Source organism: Podarcis muralis, chromosome 17 (assembly GCF_964188315.1).
Source record: "Podarcis muralis chromosome 17, rPodMur119.hap1.1, whole genome shotgun sequence".
NCBI classification, from domain to species: domain Eukaryota; kingdom Metazoa; phylum Chordata; class Lepidosauria; order Squamata; family Lacertidae; genus Podarcis; species Podarcis muralis.
The window spans coordinates 3,338,504-3,355,181 of record NC_135671.1 but is presented as its reverse complement, the minus strand read 5'-3'; the positions used below and the strand labels follow the sequence as shown (position 1 = coordinate 3,355,181).

General features: G+C 49.0%; 1 protein-coding gene across 4 annotated transcripts; it reads left to right on the top strand.

Annotated features, from left to right (window-relative positions):
• Window positions 1–6,483: 6,483 nt before the first annotated feature.
• Window positions 6,484–16,617, top strand: LRRC23 (leucine rich repeat containing 23). Of its 4 annotated transcripts, none has more exons than XM_028712266.2 (8): window positions 6,484–6,665; window positions 8,703–8,837; window positions 10,429–10,541; window positions 10,710–10,963; window positions 11,079–11,209; window positions 11,972–12,108; window positions 12,916–13,183; window positions 16,315–16,617. In XM_028712266.2, the coding sequence occupies exons 2-8, from the start codon at window positions 8,712–8,714 to the stop codon at window positions 16,354–16,356; spliced, it is 1,071 nt and encodes a 356-aa protein (XP_028568099.2). In that variant the 5' UTR covers window positions 6,484–6,665; window positions 8,703–8,711; the 3' UTR covers window positions 16,357–16,617. The 4 variants fall into 4 exon arrangements, with proteins under 4 accessions (XP_028568099.2, XP_028568101.2, XP_028568100.2 ...); XM_028712268.2 differs by having other exon boundaries at window positions 6,484–6,669; XM_028712267.2 differs by having other exon boundaries at window positions 6,484–6,733.
• The last annotated feature ends 61 nt before the right edge of the window (window positions 16,618–16,678 follow it).

Here is a 16,678-nt window from a genome sequence, read left to right as displayed (position 1 = left end):
TCTGAAATCTGTTGCCACAACTACAGTGTAGCCTGCAAGATAAATTATTATTAGTTGTTATTTTTATTATTATCATTTACATCCCACCCATCTGGCTGGGTTTTCCCAGCCACTCTGGGTGACTCCCAACAGATTAAAAACTCGCTAAAACATCAAACATTAAAAGCTTCCCTAAACAGGGCTGCCTTCAGATGTCTTCTAAAAGTCAGATAGTTGTTTATTTCCTTGATATCTGGTGGGAGGGCATTCCGCAGGGCGGGTGCCACTACTGAGAAGGCCCTCTGCCTGGTTCCCTGTAACCTCACTTCGTGCAATGGGGGAACCACCAGAAGGCCCTTGGTGCTGGACCTCAGTGTCCAGGCTGAATGATGGGGATGGAGATACTCCTTCGGGTCTACTGGGCCAGAGACCATTTTGCTTCACTGTCAAGTTATCCTGTGTTTCCCTTTAACACTGATTTTCATGATTTGTTGCTGGGCCACGAGCTGCTTCTGATCCTCTGCCAGGCAGGCTCACTTTGAGTCATACGGAGGAGAACGTGGTGGGGAACTTGTCCAGGCCTCAAGATTTTCACATAATATTTTGAGAGGCATTAGTCTCATTTTCACAGTGTCTGGAGGCAGGAGTGAAAATGTATGGGAGGGGGCAAGAATTAAGAGTGCTGTTTATTGGCTGGAGAGCTTTTGCCAGCCGCTCCACTCCCCACCACAAATACAGCGGTGCCCCGCAAGACGAATGCCTCGCAAGACAGAAAACCCGCTAGACGAAAGGGTTTTCAGTTTTTGAGTTGCTTCGCAAGACGAATTTCCCTATGGGCTTGCTTCGCAAGACAAAACGTCTTGCGAGTTCTTGCAATCCCCCCCCCCGCTTCCCCTTTTTCTAAGCCGCTAATAGCCTTTTAGCAGCTAAGCCGCTAAGCCTTTAATAGCCGCTAAACCGCTAATAGTGCTAAGCCGCTAAACCGCTAATAGTGCTAAGCCGCTAATAGGGTTGCTTTGCAAGACGAAAAAACCGCTAGACGAAGAGAATCGCGGAACGGATTCTTTTCGTCTTGCGAGGCACCACTGTACAGGGAAGGAAAACTTTGGCTTTCATAATTTCAAAGCAAGCTGCCATGTGCAGCTTGGGTCAAGTCTATCCCTAAGTCCATACCTTTCAGAGGTGAGCAGAGCTGACTGCTGCATAAGCCAGAGAATGCAGCATAGAAAAATGAAGGCAATCATATTTTAGCTGAAATGAATGAGGGGCAGGGCGGACCGGGGGGGTGTTAAGGCAAGATTGATAACACTGGTTTTAATGAATCTGTATCCTTGGCATTCCTGAAGCCATATAAACTACATTTTAGAAGTTACTTTCGCATTAAAACTCCCATGTGAAATGGGAGTGCTTTCTGGTTAGATGCAGGCCATCTTAAATTCCACATCTGTCAAGGCAGGTGGTTTAGGGGGCATCGCTTGCAAAAAAAGGGGGGCTGGATTTTATGCACCACGGAGGAATGATTGTTATAATTGGGAAGAATCGTTTACTCTTGGTCAACGCAGTTATCAAAAAATTGAGCTTTTCGCAGAGGAAAATATAACATTGATCACGCAAAAATGCTCGCTGGATGCTGAAGCTATATTTCGCCACTAAATTGCAGGGTCGTTTTCTTTGTCTGAAGCAGGTAGATAAAAAATATGGTTGCTGGACTGCTGTTCACATACTACACGATAATTTAATTTACATTTGCTATATATACCTACAGATGGGGAGGGTGGCATCACTTCTATACACTGTCTCCCTTAGCCCGTACCAAGATGTAACCGCATCATCTTTGCAACACTATTGAAGGAAACTCTGATCCTAAACTTCCACTGCCTTGTGGTCAGGCTTCCAGAAGAAAAGTCCATGCCCACTGTCTTTCAGGACATCTTCCGCAGAAGAAAAGGCTCAGGAGTAAACCCTACGCAAATCTTGAGTGGAGTCCCTAAGACTGCTGGATGGTGCCTTGTACGCCTCCTTCCAGCAGTTCCTGGAGCCAAGCTTGTGCCAGACATATTGCTCTGCTTTCCTTTGGACCCCATCAGCGAGGCCGAGGGGGGGTGGGTCTTGAAGTCTGGGCAGCCCAGGGTCTCCATTCACACTGCCCAGGCATGTGTCCCAGGGAGGTCACTTCAGTGCTGCTAACATAGCAAAAACAACATAGGAGGCAGCAGTTAGGAGTTGACAGTCTCTTCAGCCACAGCAGGCGCTGTGATTCTTCGGCAGTTTGATCTCACCCCCAAAGGCGCACTCCATTGTCACTTGAGGCAGATGGATGCCAACAGATATTGATGCAGAATTTCATAAGCAAACAAGGCATACCTTTGCCCCTGAGGAGCTTGCAGTCTTAAATTGTATGCTTGGTATTTTCAAAACAAAAAACCTTTCAAGGGGTGGGTTGCCTGGCTGAGCCTTCTCCTTTCACTTAAGTTTCCTAGCGTGATTGCTCAGCAGACTACCTTGGGAAAGGGTTTCCTGCTATACCCTTTTCTCATTCAAAAGGTTGCCGTTGGCTCCATTTCCGCAGCCCACTGTAAAACTAGATTAAGGTAACTGGTACTGGAGCCTGACAAACTGGTGCACTTCAGGGTTATTGTGCTATTTGCTATTGAGCATGCACCTCTTCAGCAGAATTTCCTAAGCTGGTGGCCACCAGATAATTTTGGACTACAACTCCCATCATCTCGGACCATTGGCTGAGGCTGATGGGAGCTGGAGTCCAGCAACCTTTGGAAAGTGCCAGGTTGAAGAGAGCAGCCTTACGGAGACCCACAAGTTTCTGTCCTGCCTGCCAGAGTACACTCTCTACCTCCATAGCTAATCCTCCCCTGGCAAAGGAAAACCTGCTGGCCTCTGTCTCGAGAGGCAATAATAATAATTTATTATTTATACCCCGCCCATCTGGCTGAGTTTCCCCAGCCACTCTGGGCGGCTCCCAATCAGTGTTAAAAACAGTACAGCGTTACATATTAAAAACTTCCCTGAACAAGGCTGCCTTAAGATGTCTTCTGAATATCAGGTAGTTATTTATCTCTTTGACATCTGATGGGAGGACGTTCCACAGGGCGGGCGCCACTACCGAGAAGGCCCTCTGTCTGGCTCCCTGTAGCCTCACTTCTCGCAATGAGGGAACCGCCAGAAGGCCCTCGGCGCTGGATCTCAGTGTCTGGGCTGAACGATGGGGGTGGAGATGCTCCTTCAGGTATACAGGACCGAGGCCATTTAGGGCTTTAAAGGTCAGCACCAACACTTTGAATCGTGCTCGGAAACGTACTGGGAGCCAATGCAGATCTCTCAGAACCGGTGTTAAGTGGTCCCATATGGACAAGTGCCACTGGGGATACAGTAAAATCCAGCGGAGAGTGATGGCACCTGCTGTAGCTGTAGAGACTGATATGGGAGAGACATGTTTTGTTGCAGGTGGGGCAGATGAAGGTCTGCAGATGCACCATGGCGTTCCTCCTCTCTGTGCTCCTCCCAGCAGTCATTCCTCCTGTGGTCACTGCTATGGATGCACAACTTGGCTGCCTGTCTGCAGGCATCTGAAAGAGATTCCCAGGTTGCCAGCCTTCATGTCACATTTGCAGACATCTTTGTAGCGCACAGTTGGTCTGCCATCGTGCCTGGTACCTGAAGCCAGCTCCCTGTAAAGCACATCTTTGGGGGTCCTGTCCTCTTCCATTCTGTGGACATGACCACAGAAGTGGTAACCCAAGTCGCTCTGAACATAGTCAGGGTGTGATTCTCCCCGCAGTGCAAAGTTAACCCATAAACCATGTCTCCCAGACCAGCAGTTTGTTATTTTGCTTTATATAAAAAGGCAAACAATATAATGCCGTTGCTGCTGGATCTGTTAAGCAACAGAGAATGCAGAGCAAAAATTGGTGGGGGAGGAAGTGCTTTGTCATTTTGGCCACCCAAAAATTGTTGATAGCCTGTCTTAGAGCTCCCTCACGTGGTCAGTTCTAGGGACGTAAAATAAAAAGGTAAAGGTACCCCTGCCCGTACGGGCCAGTCTTGACAGACTCTAGGGTTGTGCACCCATCTCACTCTATAGGCCGGGGGCCAGCGCTGTCCGCAGACACTTCCGGGTCACGTGGCCAGCATGACAAAGCTGCATCTGGCGAGCCAGCGCAGCACACGGAACACCGTTTCCCTATTTATCTACTTGCACCCGGGGGGTGCTTTTGAACTGCTAGGTTGGCAGGCGCTGGGACCGAGCGGCGGGAGCGCACCCCACCGCGGGGATTCGAACTGCCGACCTTTCGATCGGCAAGCCCTAGGCGCTCAGGCTTTTACCCACAGCGCCACCCGCGTCCCAGGGACGTAAAATAATCTATGTCAATTTCACCAGCCCTTTCTTTGCCACCTGTCATCATTTCAACGTAGTGAATTAGAATTGTTCATCCTGAAAGAAAATCAAGTTAGCTAACAAAGAAAGAATGAAATGGATAATAGCAGGCAACAGTAAATCAAAACATTTAAAACAAAGGTAACCCTGAACACAAAAGAAAAAAAGAAAACAATGCAAAGATTTATTCACATCTCATTATTTCAAATGCTCAAATAAATTATAAAACACACATATATACACTGTTGCAAATTATTGCAAGTAATTCATGAAAATGGGATCAACTTTGGGATGACAAAAGCACAACTCTGCTTGCACCAAGGTAATAAAATACACACCTGTAAATCTCAGGAACATTAAAGATAAAGTATTAGTGCATAGCTCTCATAGAATGAATATTCACCCAAAATTATGATGGCTGGATGCATTCAACCTGTTCCTCTATCTGCACCATTAAATCACAAATATAAGACAAGGTCTAGTTCAAATAATTCAGAAGCTTTCCAGTGGTAGCACAGGGGAAACCTACTTAGCAATGTTGTTGGGGATCACTACTTCCCAAGCCAGCAGAGCCAATGTATCTCTCTCCATCCAGCCCACCAGTAATGTAATAAGATGGGGAATAGTTTAATTCAATCAATCCTGCCCTTGATATAGGCCTGGATTCAACTAAACAGTTGTGCCAGTGGGACCCAGTGCACCAAGTCCTGCCAGTTTAATGGGGCTTTCTCCCCTCTCCTCCCCCCTGTGCAACCCCCCATATTAGCTCTTGGAGGGAGGGTCAAAAGAACCCCCAGGACAGCACAGAAGGGGAGGAGAAGGGACGTCTTCTATCTGGCAAGCATAAGTGCTTGCATTGACCAGCATGGTCAGAATGACGCAATGTTGAATTCCTCCCAGAAAGCTAAAGCTATGCTTTTAAAAAGCAAAATAAAATATATTGACAGCCACAGATTGACAGATTACATTGCTACACAGATAAGGGACAGGAGGCCTTGGACTTAAGACCAGCAGCACCATGCTGGCAGCCGGCACACACACTCCGCTGAAGCTAGGGCAGAGTTCACAGAGGACGAGAGTCTGAGTTGAGCGTTTCCCAATGGGATATTTATTTATTTATTGTATTGTACAGCAGCCACGAAATTAAAAGACGCCTGCTTCTTGGGAGAAAAGCAATCTTAAAAAGCAAAGACATCACCTTGCGAACAAAGGTCCGTATAGTAAAAGCCATGGTTTTCCCAGTAGTGATGTATGGAAGTGAGAGCTGGACCATCAAGAAGGCTGATCGCTGAAGAATTGATGCTTTTGAATTATGGTGCTGGAGGAGACTCTTGAGAGTCCCATGGACTGCAAGAAGATCAAACCTCTCCATTCTGAAGTAAATCAGCCCTGAGTGCTCACTGGAAGGACAGATCCTGAAGCTGAGGCTCCAAGACTTTGGCTACCTCATGAGAAGAGAAGACTCCCTGGAAAAGACCCTGATGTTGGGAAAGATGGAGGGCCCAAGGAGAAGGGGACGCCAGAGGACGAGATGGTGGGACAAGGTTCTTGAAGAGACCAACATGAGTTTGACCAAACTGCAGGAGGCAGTGGAAGACAGGAGTGCCTGGCGTGCTCTGGTCCAGGGGGTCACGAAGAGGCGGACACGACTAAACGACTAAGCAACAACAAGATGTTGGGCATGTTTAGCCATGTTCAAATATATAAAAGGATGTCATATAGAGGAGGGAGAAAGGTTGTTTTCTGCTGCTCCAGAGAAGCGGACACGGAGCAATGGATCCAAACTACAAGAAAGAAGATTCCACCTAAACATTAGGAAGAACTTCCTGACAGTAAGAGCTGTTCGACAGTGGAATTTGCTGCCAAGGAGTGTGGTGGAGTCTCCTTCTTTGGAGGTCTTTAAGCAGAGGCTTGACAACCATATGTCAGGAGTGCTCTGATGGTGTTTCCTGCTTGGCAGGGGGTTGGACTCGATGGCCCTTGGGGTCTCTTCCAACTCTAGGATTGTAGGAGGTGAGGTTTCCCGGGCCCTCCTTCCCCCCCCCCCCGCGCCTCTTCATGCAAATCATGCCGCTCCCTCAGCCAATCAGCGCCCGCGCCTGCCTCGCTCCAGCCCCGACTCCTCCGCACTGGGCGACAACAACCCCCCGTCAAACAGGTCGCGGTTGCCCGGGCAGCGGAGGCTTCTGGCAACGGCGTCCCGGGCCCGTAGCAACGGAAACACCTCGCCTGCCGCCGTCTCGCCCCGTCCAAAACAGCACCACCAGCAGCAGCAGCAGCTCGGAGCTTGAGCGTGGGTAGCTGTCGTTGCTCTTCTTTCTTCCCCATCCTGGATCCTCCTCGCACAAAGGGAGAAGAAGGGTTAGCAGGGAAGGGTCTTTGCATGGATGGGGAGAGTTCCTTTGGGCTGAGGGGTCTGTGGCTTGGCTGGTTTGGGGATCGCAGGCTCCGAGGGTCGTCGTTTGCTCAGGAGGGCAATAGCGAGGGGGAGAAGTTGAGCAGGCGCCGCTTCTCTCAGCACTGCGACAAGTTACATCTGTGAAATTTCTCCCCCTTTTAAGGGTGAGCAGGGGGCGGAAGGATAACAACAAGGAGATTTAAAGAAGGAACTATTGGAAACTCAAGGCAGTAGAAACATAAGATGATTAGAGCCCCACTGAACTTGAAGCATGGGAAACCCCAACAAAAATTTATAATTTGGCAGAATATTTGGACTATATGATATGTATTTGTATAATTTGGAGTACTTAATGTGATTTGATTGGATTGATAAAATGGAAAATTTAATAAAAATTATTTAATAAATAAAAAAAAAGGGTGAGCAGGTGGCTGAGCTCCTCAGCCCACAACTCTGTGCCTTAGCGCTGTTTAAAACATGGCAGGATCGCATCGTTGCGCTTGGTCGTTGCTGCTTTTTGCCCTGAATTTTAGACTTTTGCTCCTGGCTCCAGAAGGGGGGGGGGGTTTGAGAGATACGGGTTCCATCATTTTCACAATCCTTGTTGCCCTCTGATATACAGCTTGCCACACATATATTTTTTTAGTTTTCCCCAAAATTGTTGGGCAACCTTACTCTGATAGATACATTTCTGAGGCGTCCTGTCATTGTGACCAGGCCAGTTAGGGGATCCAGGACAGATGACATTAGTTAGACAGCAAGGGTAAAGAAAGACCTCAGGTGGCCAGAACCTAAATCAAGGACCAATTGAAACACAGCGGGGTTACCTGTGTGGTACCCAGGGGTGTGTGGGGTATTAGGGGTGGGGTAGTACCTCTGCTGGGGGACACGTTGTGCTCCTTCTGGGGTTGCTTGTCCACCTTTGGTCCCCACCCTGCACTCAGCTCTCACCTGTGGCTGCTAGACGCCATCAGCATGTGACATTGGTCACACCCCGGGAACGGCTTTGACAGGTGAGCTAAACCAGGTGAGGGCAGCCAATGCGTTTCAAACCCTTGGTGAGTTGGGGACCTCCCCTGCATGTGATGACAGGATCCGGTGAACTGAGTGGACAAGACCAAGAAGGGGTTCAAAGGTCAAGAAGGCGGTTTCTGTATGTACTGTATAGGAAAGTGAGGGGCAGATGGGGCTCGTCCACCAGGGATGGTAGCCCATCTAGGAGAAGGGAAACTCTGGTCCTACAACTCCACTGCTTTGTGGGATATCTTCAGGAGAAAGAAAGAAAGTTTCAGGAGTATGTAATCCCTGCACAAATCTGGAGTCCCTAAGACAGTTGGAAGGCACCTTGTATGCCTCCTTCCGGCAACTCCTGGAGCCAAGCTGGTGCCAGACGTATTGCTCTGCTTTCTTTTGGACCCCATCAGCTAAGAAGAGGGCCTTGTTGTCTGGGCAGCCCAGGACCTCCATCCCCACTGCTCAGGCTTGTGCCCCAAGGAGGTCACTTTAGTTTGACTTCACCCCCAGAGGCTCACTCCACTGTCTCTCAAGACAGATGGATGCCGGCAACAAACTCATGGACAAACATGTTTCTGCTGAAATTAGACTTGAAACACGCTTTCTGCCATAGCTGATAGAACTGGTCGCAGTGTGTGCTTGGCTGTGATGTTTGTGTGTGGTGCCCACAAGTGGTTTGCAAATGGGAGCACTGGCCCCAAAACATTGACAACCCCTGCTTTTCCTAAAATGTGCTTCCTACCACTACCAAGGATGGGATGAGATGCTGGTGGGATGCATGGATCTGGGTTGAGATGAATGGGTATTTCTTTCACCGGGAGCACACAGTCTAGGCTCGTGTTCCATGAGAATGAGGGGACTCTCTCTCTCTCTAGCCAGTGGCTGAAAAACCACATTTAGTCTGTTTCGTTGTACCAGCCCTTGAAAATGTCAGATGAGGAGCCGGATGATGAAGATGAGGTCGAAGATCAGAAGGATGATGCGGAAGAGAAAGGTGGAGACGAGGGGGAAGGGGAGGAGGAGAAGGAAGCGCCAGAGGAGGAGGAGGAAGAGGTAACAGACTGGTGGCTATTTTGTTTTGTTTTTATGTTCAGAAATGCAGGACACAATTAAACCAAAGTTAGGCTCTCTCATGTCAGTGGAAGAGACGAAGGGTGAAATCCTGTATGTGAGTTCTGATGGCTGAGGAGTGATAGGATTTGGAGGAAGCCTTGCTTGGTCCATGGGTGTTAAAATAAGGTATCGCCAGCAGAACAGGATGGAGTCCTGGGTGATATCTGAGCGGCAGACAAGAGCAGCACATTTACCCCCATACATGGCACAGCATTCCACCAGCCCTAGATTTGGCAGAAGAAATTTCTTCCCTGTTGACTTCCGTGGTGGAGAAAGGCAAATACTCCAAGATGAGTCTGTTTCTTGTCTGCTGCCTTGGCCGGAAGATTCAAGGACAATCAAAGAAACATTTCAGCATACTGTAGCATAGTATAGCATCAAAATAGTATTTTTTTTATTTGCAGAATGTGAATAGATATCTTTTCAAAATGAGAGCAAGAGCAAATTCTGATGAGGAGATGGGAGTCTGTTTGCCTCAAATTAGGCCTTGTATAAATGAGATTACCTCCCCAAAGCAAGCGCACACCTCTCATTGAGTTTGTATACATACTTAAAGTACATAAGCAAGAGGCTTGTTGGTTATTATATTTCGGGAATGGTCCATGTTCTTACGTAATGTAGCTGCATTGTTTCATACTTTCTGGGTGCCCCATGGTCATCTCTGTAAAGGATCATGGACCCTGATTTTATCTAAGGCTGCCAGACTGCAACTCAGATTGCAGCTGCCATTTAGTTTTGCCACTAAACTGGGGGGGGGGGCAAGCAGCAATGTCTTTGATCACCTCTGACCCCATTCCAGTCTTTTGGTGTGGCCCCCTAACCTGCCTTCTGTAGTGAACAGAATTCCAGGTGTAACACCTGGAGTTTCCGAGCACAATTCAAAGTGTTGGTGCTGACCTTTAAAGCCCTTAACGGCCTCGGTCCAGTATACCTGAAGGAGCGTCTCCACCCCCATCATTCTACCCGGACACTGAGGTCCAGCACCGAGGGCCTTCTGGCGGTTCCTTTGCTGTGAGAAGCCAAGTTACAGGGAACCAGGTAGAGGGCCTTCTCGGTGGTGGCGCCCTCCCTGTGGAACGCCCTCCCACCAGATGTCAAAGAGAACAACAACTACCAGACTTTTAGAAGACATCTGAAGGCAGCCCTGTTTAGGGAAGCTTTTAATGTTTGATGTATTACAGTATTTTAATATTTTTTTGGAAACCGCCCAGAGTGGCTGGGGAAGCCCAGCCAGATGGGCGGGGTATAAATAAATTATTATTATTATTATTATTATTATTATTATTATTATTATTATTATTATTATTGTTATTATTATTATTATTATTATTATTATTATTATTATTATTATTATTATTAACACAGGTGAGAAGGCACAGTGTGTGTAAAATTTGTGGGGTTGAGGGATAAGTCGCCATTGCCTGATCTCCTGATTCAGAGGCAAATTTAAAGATTCAGCAGAAATCTTTGCCGCTTGACAACTTTAATTTTGTCTGATGTCCTTTTTTCCTTGCTGTGCTTTCCCCCCCAGCACCAAGTCTCAAACCCTCTCACCGAGGATCACATGAAGGAAGGCCTTTCGATGTTATGTAAAACTGGCAATGGCTTGGCTCATGCATTTGTGAAATTAGAGGCTAAAGAAAAGTGAGTGCACAGGCATGACTAACCTGCCCCCCATTTCTCCTCCCTTCCAGTGGGTGCAGTTGCCCAGAAATGGGATAATTTCCTTGTCCACACTTCCTGGAAAAATTGAGCAGTTTGGGACAAGTGCACTGGTAAATAACATTGCTTTCTGCCCTCATCCTGCGGTAGGGAACTGACAGACATCAACCTCATTCAAGGCTTCATCCACTTACGTTATGTAGACCTGTCCGAAAACCTGCTCAAAGACCTGTCCCCACTGTCAGGACTCACGCATCTGCTGTGGCTGAAGGTGGATGGCAATCGGCTAACTAGCGCCGGCCTGGATGAGCTGATATACCTGCAGCATGCCAGCTTTGCCAGCAACCACATCAAAGACAGCAATGGCATTGGGCACCCGCGGCTGGTCAGTCTCAACCTGAAAAGTAGGTGTGCAACGCTCAAGAGAGTCCCTCTAGCCTTCGACGACAAAACTCATACTCTGTGATCTCCTGGGGGAATGAATCCCTTTCATCACAGTCTAATTCTTCCGTCACCCAGGTAATGAGATCGAGGCAATAACAGGACTGGACCCGGAAAAGCTGTCAAATCTGCAGACAATCGAATTGCGGGGAAACGGCCTAAAGTCCACAGCTGGATTCTGCCTGCCCAAGCTCAAAACTCTGTACCTGGTAAGAGAACTTTACTGATGACGGCTTCGTTAACTACGAACCCCAAATGCCTGAGCAAACAGATGTGTTTTCAGTATCACCAACCTCAGGACTACTCAGGCTTCATGTGACCTGTTAATTGTATGCATGCAGTTACTAGTTATAAGGTCCGCTTACCCTTGCTGGGTATATGGATGTACTCTGGATCAATACTATGTCCGAGGATGTGGGTGGCGCTGTGGTCTAAACCAGGCATGGGCAAACTCGGCCCTCCAGATGTTTTGGGACTACAACTCCCACCATCCCTAGCTAACAGGACCAGCGATCAGGGATGATGGGAATTGTAGTCTCAAAACATCTGCAAGGCCAAGTTTGCCTATGCCTGGAAACCACTGAGCCTCTGGGGCTTGCCGATCAGAAGGTCAGCAGTTTAATCCCCGCAACGGGGTGAGCTCCCGTTGCTCTGTCCCAGCTCCTGCCAACCTAGCAGCTCAAAAGCACACCAGCGCAAGTAAATGAATAGGTACCATTGCGGTAGGAAGGTAAACAGCGTTTCCCTGCGCTCTGGTTTCCGTCACAGTGTTCCGTTGTGCCAGAAGCGGTTTAGTCATGCTGGCCACATGACCCAGAAAGCTGTCTGTGGACAAACGCCGGCTCCCTCGGCCTGAAAGCGAGATGAGCACCGCAACCCCATAGTCGCCTTTGACTGGACTTAACTGTCCAGGGGTCCTTTGCCTTTTACTATGTCATCTTTCTCTTACATTGCAACATCTTTCCCCCTAGGCCCAGAATGCCATTACCGTAATAGAGGGCCTGGAGGACCTGGGGCAGCTCACAACTCTGCATCTGCGTGACAATCAGATTGAAACCCTGGATGGCTTCTCAGCAAGCTTGAAGTCTCTCCAGTATCTCAACCTACGGTGAGTTGTTTCCCGTAGCACAGAATTTCCACCAGGGCCTCTTAGAAATAAGAGAGGAAATGGCACAGGAGGCAGGGAGTGGTATCTGAGCCAAGTCTACGTTTGAGACTGGTTCTTAGCTCCTTGAAGTATTCGTTGTAAATCAGGGGTGGTTAACCTGTGGCCTACCAGAGCAGTGTTATATGGTCCCAGTGGCCATATAGTGGCCTATCCATGCTTCAAAGGCTCCTGCCATTCTCGGCTCACTCTGGTGCCATTTCTAGAGTCTATGTATGTACAGCACAAGGGATGCGGGTGGCACTGTGGTCTAAACCACTGAGCCTAGGGCTTGCTGATCAGAAGGTCGGCAGTTCGAATCCCCGCAATGACGGGGTGAGCTCCCGTTGCTCGGTCCCAGCTCCTGCCAACCTAGCAGTTCCAAAGCATATCAAAGTGCAAGTAGATAAATAGGTACCACTCTGGTGGGAAGGTAAATGGCATTTCCATGCGCTGCTCTGGTTCACCAGAAGCGGCTTAGTCATGCTGGCCACATGACCCGGAAGCTGTACGCCGGCTCCCTCGGCCAATAAAGCGAGATGAGCGCCGCAACCCCAGAGTTGTTTGCGACTGGACCTAACGGCCAGGGGTCCCTTTACCCATGTACAGCACAGGAAGACTGCCTTCTGCATAGAAGGTATACTTAACTATGGCACTGGCTGTTAAGGGAAAACTCTGGCATCAGAGAGCCAAACCAGAGCACAGAGGGAACATTTTCAACAGGAGGACCTGGAAGTTCCCACACCTGCTAACTTCTTCGTTCTCCTGCAGGGGGAATGCGATTGTGCAGCTCCAGGAGGTGTCGAAGCTGCTGGTGCTGCCCATGCTACGAGCCCTGGTCTTGCTAGACAACCCTTGTGCGGAGGAAGGGGACTACCGGGTGGAAGTGCTGGTGATGCTTCCACGCCTTGAGCGCCTCGATAAGGATTTCTTTGAAGAGGACGAACGGACGGATGCTGAGGAGCTGCGACAGAGGCGCCGGGAAGAAGAGCTGGAACTAGAGAGAGAGAAGGAGAGAGAGAAGGAGCTGGAGCTGGAAGTGAGACACAAAGGGGGGTGGCAGGAGGGGCAGCGAAGGCTCAAATTGTCAGGAGCCACAGAGAACCATACGCTCCTCCCTTTTGTGACACAACCTCTTTCCTTGCGGTTTTTCAAAGTGATAAAATTTGGCTATAGTGGAGGAGGGGGTGGAAAGGAGTATGTGGATTTCATTTACAGTCATACCTCAGGTTGAATGCGCTTCGGGTTGAGCGCGTTCAAGTTGTGCTCCGTGGCAACCCGGAAGTAACAGAGCATGTTACTTCCGGGTTTTGCCGCTTGCGCATATGCTCAAAATGACGTCACGCGTATGCGCAGAAGAGGCGAAAAGCGACGCGCGCAGACGTGCTGTTGCTAGTTACGTTTGCTTCTGGATGCGAACAGGGCTCTGGAACGGATCCCGTTCGTATCCAGAGGTACCACTGTAGTTGTTTCTCCCCATAATTTGAGCACAGGGGCAGGGGTGGTACGAATAGTGTGGATCCCCACTTAAGACGAGAAAAGCCTGAAATCAGGAATCTGGTCACTTTCAGCCTTAGATCACTCCCCGCGTTGTTGCTCTCTTTGGGCGGGATCCAATCGCATGCATGCTAGTTGCTCTGTTAAAAAGTGACCTGGAGGTCTTGCTCAACAACTATGTTATAATGAATTCGGCACGGCACATTATGCTGGGGAAAGGGGTTGAAAATGAAAGAAGAAGTCTTAATGCCATTTTTCAAGTCTATGGCGTGGCCACCGTTAGAATACTGCACACCACTGTGGTCCTCGCATCTCCAGATGGATATCTCAGAGCTGGGAAAGGTGCAGAAAACGGCAGCCATTGACACCCACACCCATTCAAAGCAAAATATCTCGAGATGTTTCAGGTGGCAAGTGAACACTATTAGGAGGATGAAAGCATAACATGGAAAGTAAAGGTGCTGTGAGTATGTGTTTAGCCTCTCATAGGCCTGGGTGTCCACCACTAACCTCGTTCAGCAGCTGTTCTTAACTCTTTGTGTGTCAGGACTCCGAGCGAATGAGAGAATGAATGAAGCAATTTTTTCACATCAGCCTTTCTCAACCAGGGGGCACCCCCCAAAGACATATGAAGATCTCAGTTGGGGTGTGTGTGAGTGTTTCCCAGAAATATGTGCAATATAAATAACACATTCAAACTCATGAAATCTCAATCCATTTGAAAATTCAAATGAAATAATTAGGGAAGCCAGGTTCGAAGGAGGGTGTGGGGTTTTTATGTTAGCTAAACCTAGCAGTTTGAAAGCATGTCAAAGTGCAAGTAGATAAATAGGTACCACTCTGGTGGGAAGGTAAACAGAGTTTCTGTGCGCTGCTCTGGTTCACCAGAAGCGGCTTAGTCCTGCTGGCCACATGACCCAGAAGCTGTATGCCGGCTCCCTCGGCCAATAAAGCGAGATGAGCGCCACAACCCCAGAGTCGGCCACGACTGGACCTAATGGTCAGGGGTCCCTTTACCTTTAAAAGGCAGTTATGTTATGTTTTGTTTTTTAAAAAAGAAACACTGCTTTCAATAATCCCACACCATGTGACCATGGTGCCTGTCACAGACAAGATAACAGGCTGCCTGCCAGAACAGGACACTGAACCAGCACAGACTGGGAGCAACAGTGTCTGTTGGCGGGCATGGGTGGGGAAGACTTTTGAAGCAGGAACTCATAAAGCCGATTTCCTTCTTTCTAAGGAATGCTTCCAGATGGGTGCTTTATGGTGGGACTGGTGCTCCTCGCGCATTCATGTGCTTGCAGCATCCGCACAACGTAATTGCCGTTGAAATACCAGCCCATTTCCCCCCTCCCCCAATTTAATCTGGATCTGTCCTTTCTGGATAAAGTCCAATAAATTAAAAATAACTCCTGCCAGTGGTCCATTTGCAACCCCTGTGCTGTGCTGTAGCTATGGGGGAGGGAGGGGGGCAGCCAGGTTTTTCACCCCAGGTGAAACCCCCAGAGGGGCGTCATTGAGGCTCCCAGCCCGTGTGTGTGTGTGTGTGTGTGTGTGTGTGTGTGTGTGTGCAAATGTGTGTGGGGTGTGTGTCTTTGACCTGGGTCAGGGGTCTGCTACCTTTAAGACAAAAAGAGCCACTTGGACCCGTTTCCAAAGGAAAAAAAAACCTGGGAGCCGCAAAACCATTGCGACATTTAAAGCATGCGCGCCGCTGCCCTCCGATCTGACAGCGGGTGGGAAGGTGACGTCGGGATGGTGCGTGACTAATGCACACACTGCCCCCATGTGACGTCACAGCCAGTACAGTGTAAAAGAGCCACATGCGGCTCCGGAGCTGCGGGTTGCAGACCCCTGGCCTGGGTGAAATAAAGCCTAGTTTTGCCCCTACTCTTTGCAGCTCCCGCCTGGAAGCAAGCTGTAAATGTCAGCATTCTGTGCTTTTAGTTGTGTGATCCTATGGCTAATCCGAAAATGAATAAAGCCATACCTACAGAACAGTATATATATATATATATATAGAGAGAGAGAGAGAGAGAGAGAGAGAGAGAGAGGGAATTGATCACCACCATTTATTAGTTATAAAGCTTCTAATATGTTCTAGATGCTATAAAGACAGACAGACAGAAGCACAAGGCTAGCTCAGTTGGTAGAGCACAAGACTCTTAATGCCGGGAATATGGGTTTGAGTCCCACACTGGCCGGAAGATTCCTGCATTGCAGGGGGCTGGTTTTGATGACCCTCGTGGTCCTTTCCAACTCTACAGTTCTGTGAGTAGCTGACCGCTAATAAAAGAGATGAAAGCAAAAGGCAGTTGGAGGGAAAGGAGAAATTTTGCGCTAAGGCTGTTAGACCTGATGCTCTAGTAGTGCTTAATCATCCAGTGGGAAGTTTTACACGAGCCGCATCAGAATTGCTGGCCGCTGCGTATTCCCATCCATTTCAACAGAGTCGGCACAGAAGACCCTCTCTGTGGATTACGCACTTCTTCTGATCTTAGTATTTGGGCTCTCAAGAAGCGGGTGGGACCAGCCCTCTCCTTGCGTGTCTCGCGGGTGTCGTGTGTGCCAAATCAGGCCGCCTGCCCCCTGAAAGACCCTCCATCCGGAAATAACCCAATTTCCCTCTCTTCTTCCTATCCACTCCGCCCCCTCCCCTATTTCTTCCAGGAAACGGATGACCTCGTTCAGGAGGATGATGCGCCAGAATGACACGAGAGTGCCAGTCCCCAGACAGGGCGTTTGCCCGGAGCCGCTTTTCCGGAGCTCAGCTGCCAGCTGGTTCGCGGAGTCGAGCAGGAGCTGCAGCCCGCCTTGCAAAGCCGCCTTCCGACCCAAGGAGCGCTGCTTCCCTGGCGCGCAGTACCCGAAAGGTGCCGAGAGACAGAGGAGTGTCTCTGCGCTTTGAATGGGATGGGATGGGATGGGATGCATGTGACTGTGGATTAAAAAAGGAGGGCAGGAAAAGAAGTCTGATGGAGCCGGGCTGAGTGTGTTGTTTTTGGCATCCCATCTCTGCAGCACCGCCGCCCCT

Excerpts from the sequence above, each read along its gene's own strand:
- LRRC23 (XM_028712266.2), top strand. The coding sequence starts at position 8,712 with ATGTCAGATGAGGAGCCGGATGATGAAGATGAGGTCGAAGATCAGAAG. Across the intron at positions 8,838-10,428 it reads CAGAGGAGGAGGAGGAAGAG|CACCAAGTCTCAAACCCTCT; the intron begins GTAACAGACTGG and ends TTTCCCCCCCAG. Across the intron at positions 12,109-12,915 it reads CTCCAGTATCTCAACCTACG|GGGGAATGCGATTGTGCAGC; the intron begins GTGAGTTGTTTC and ends GTTCTCCTGCAG.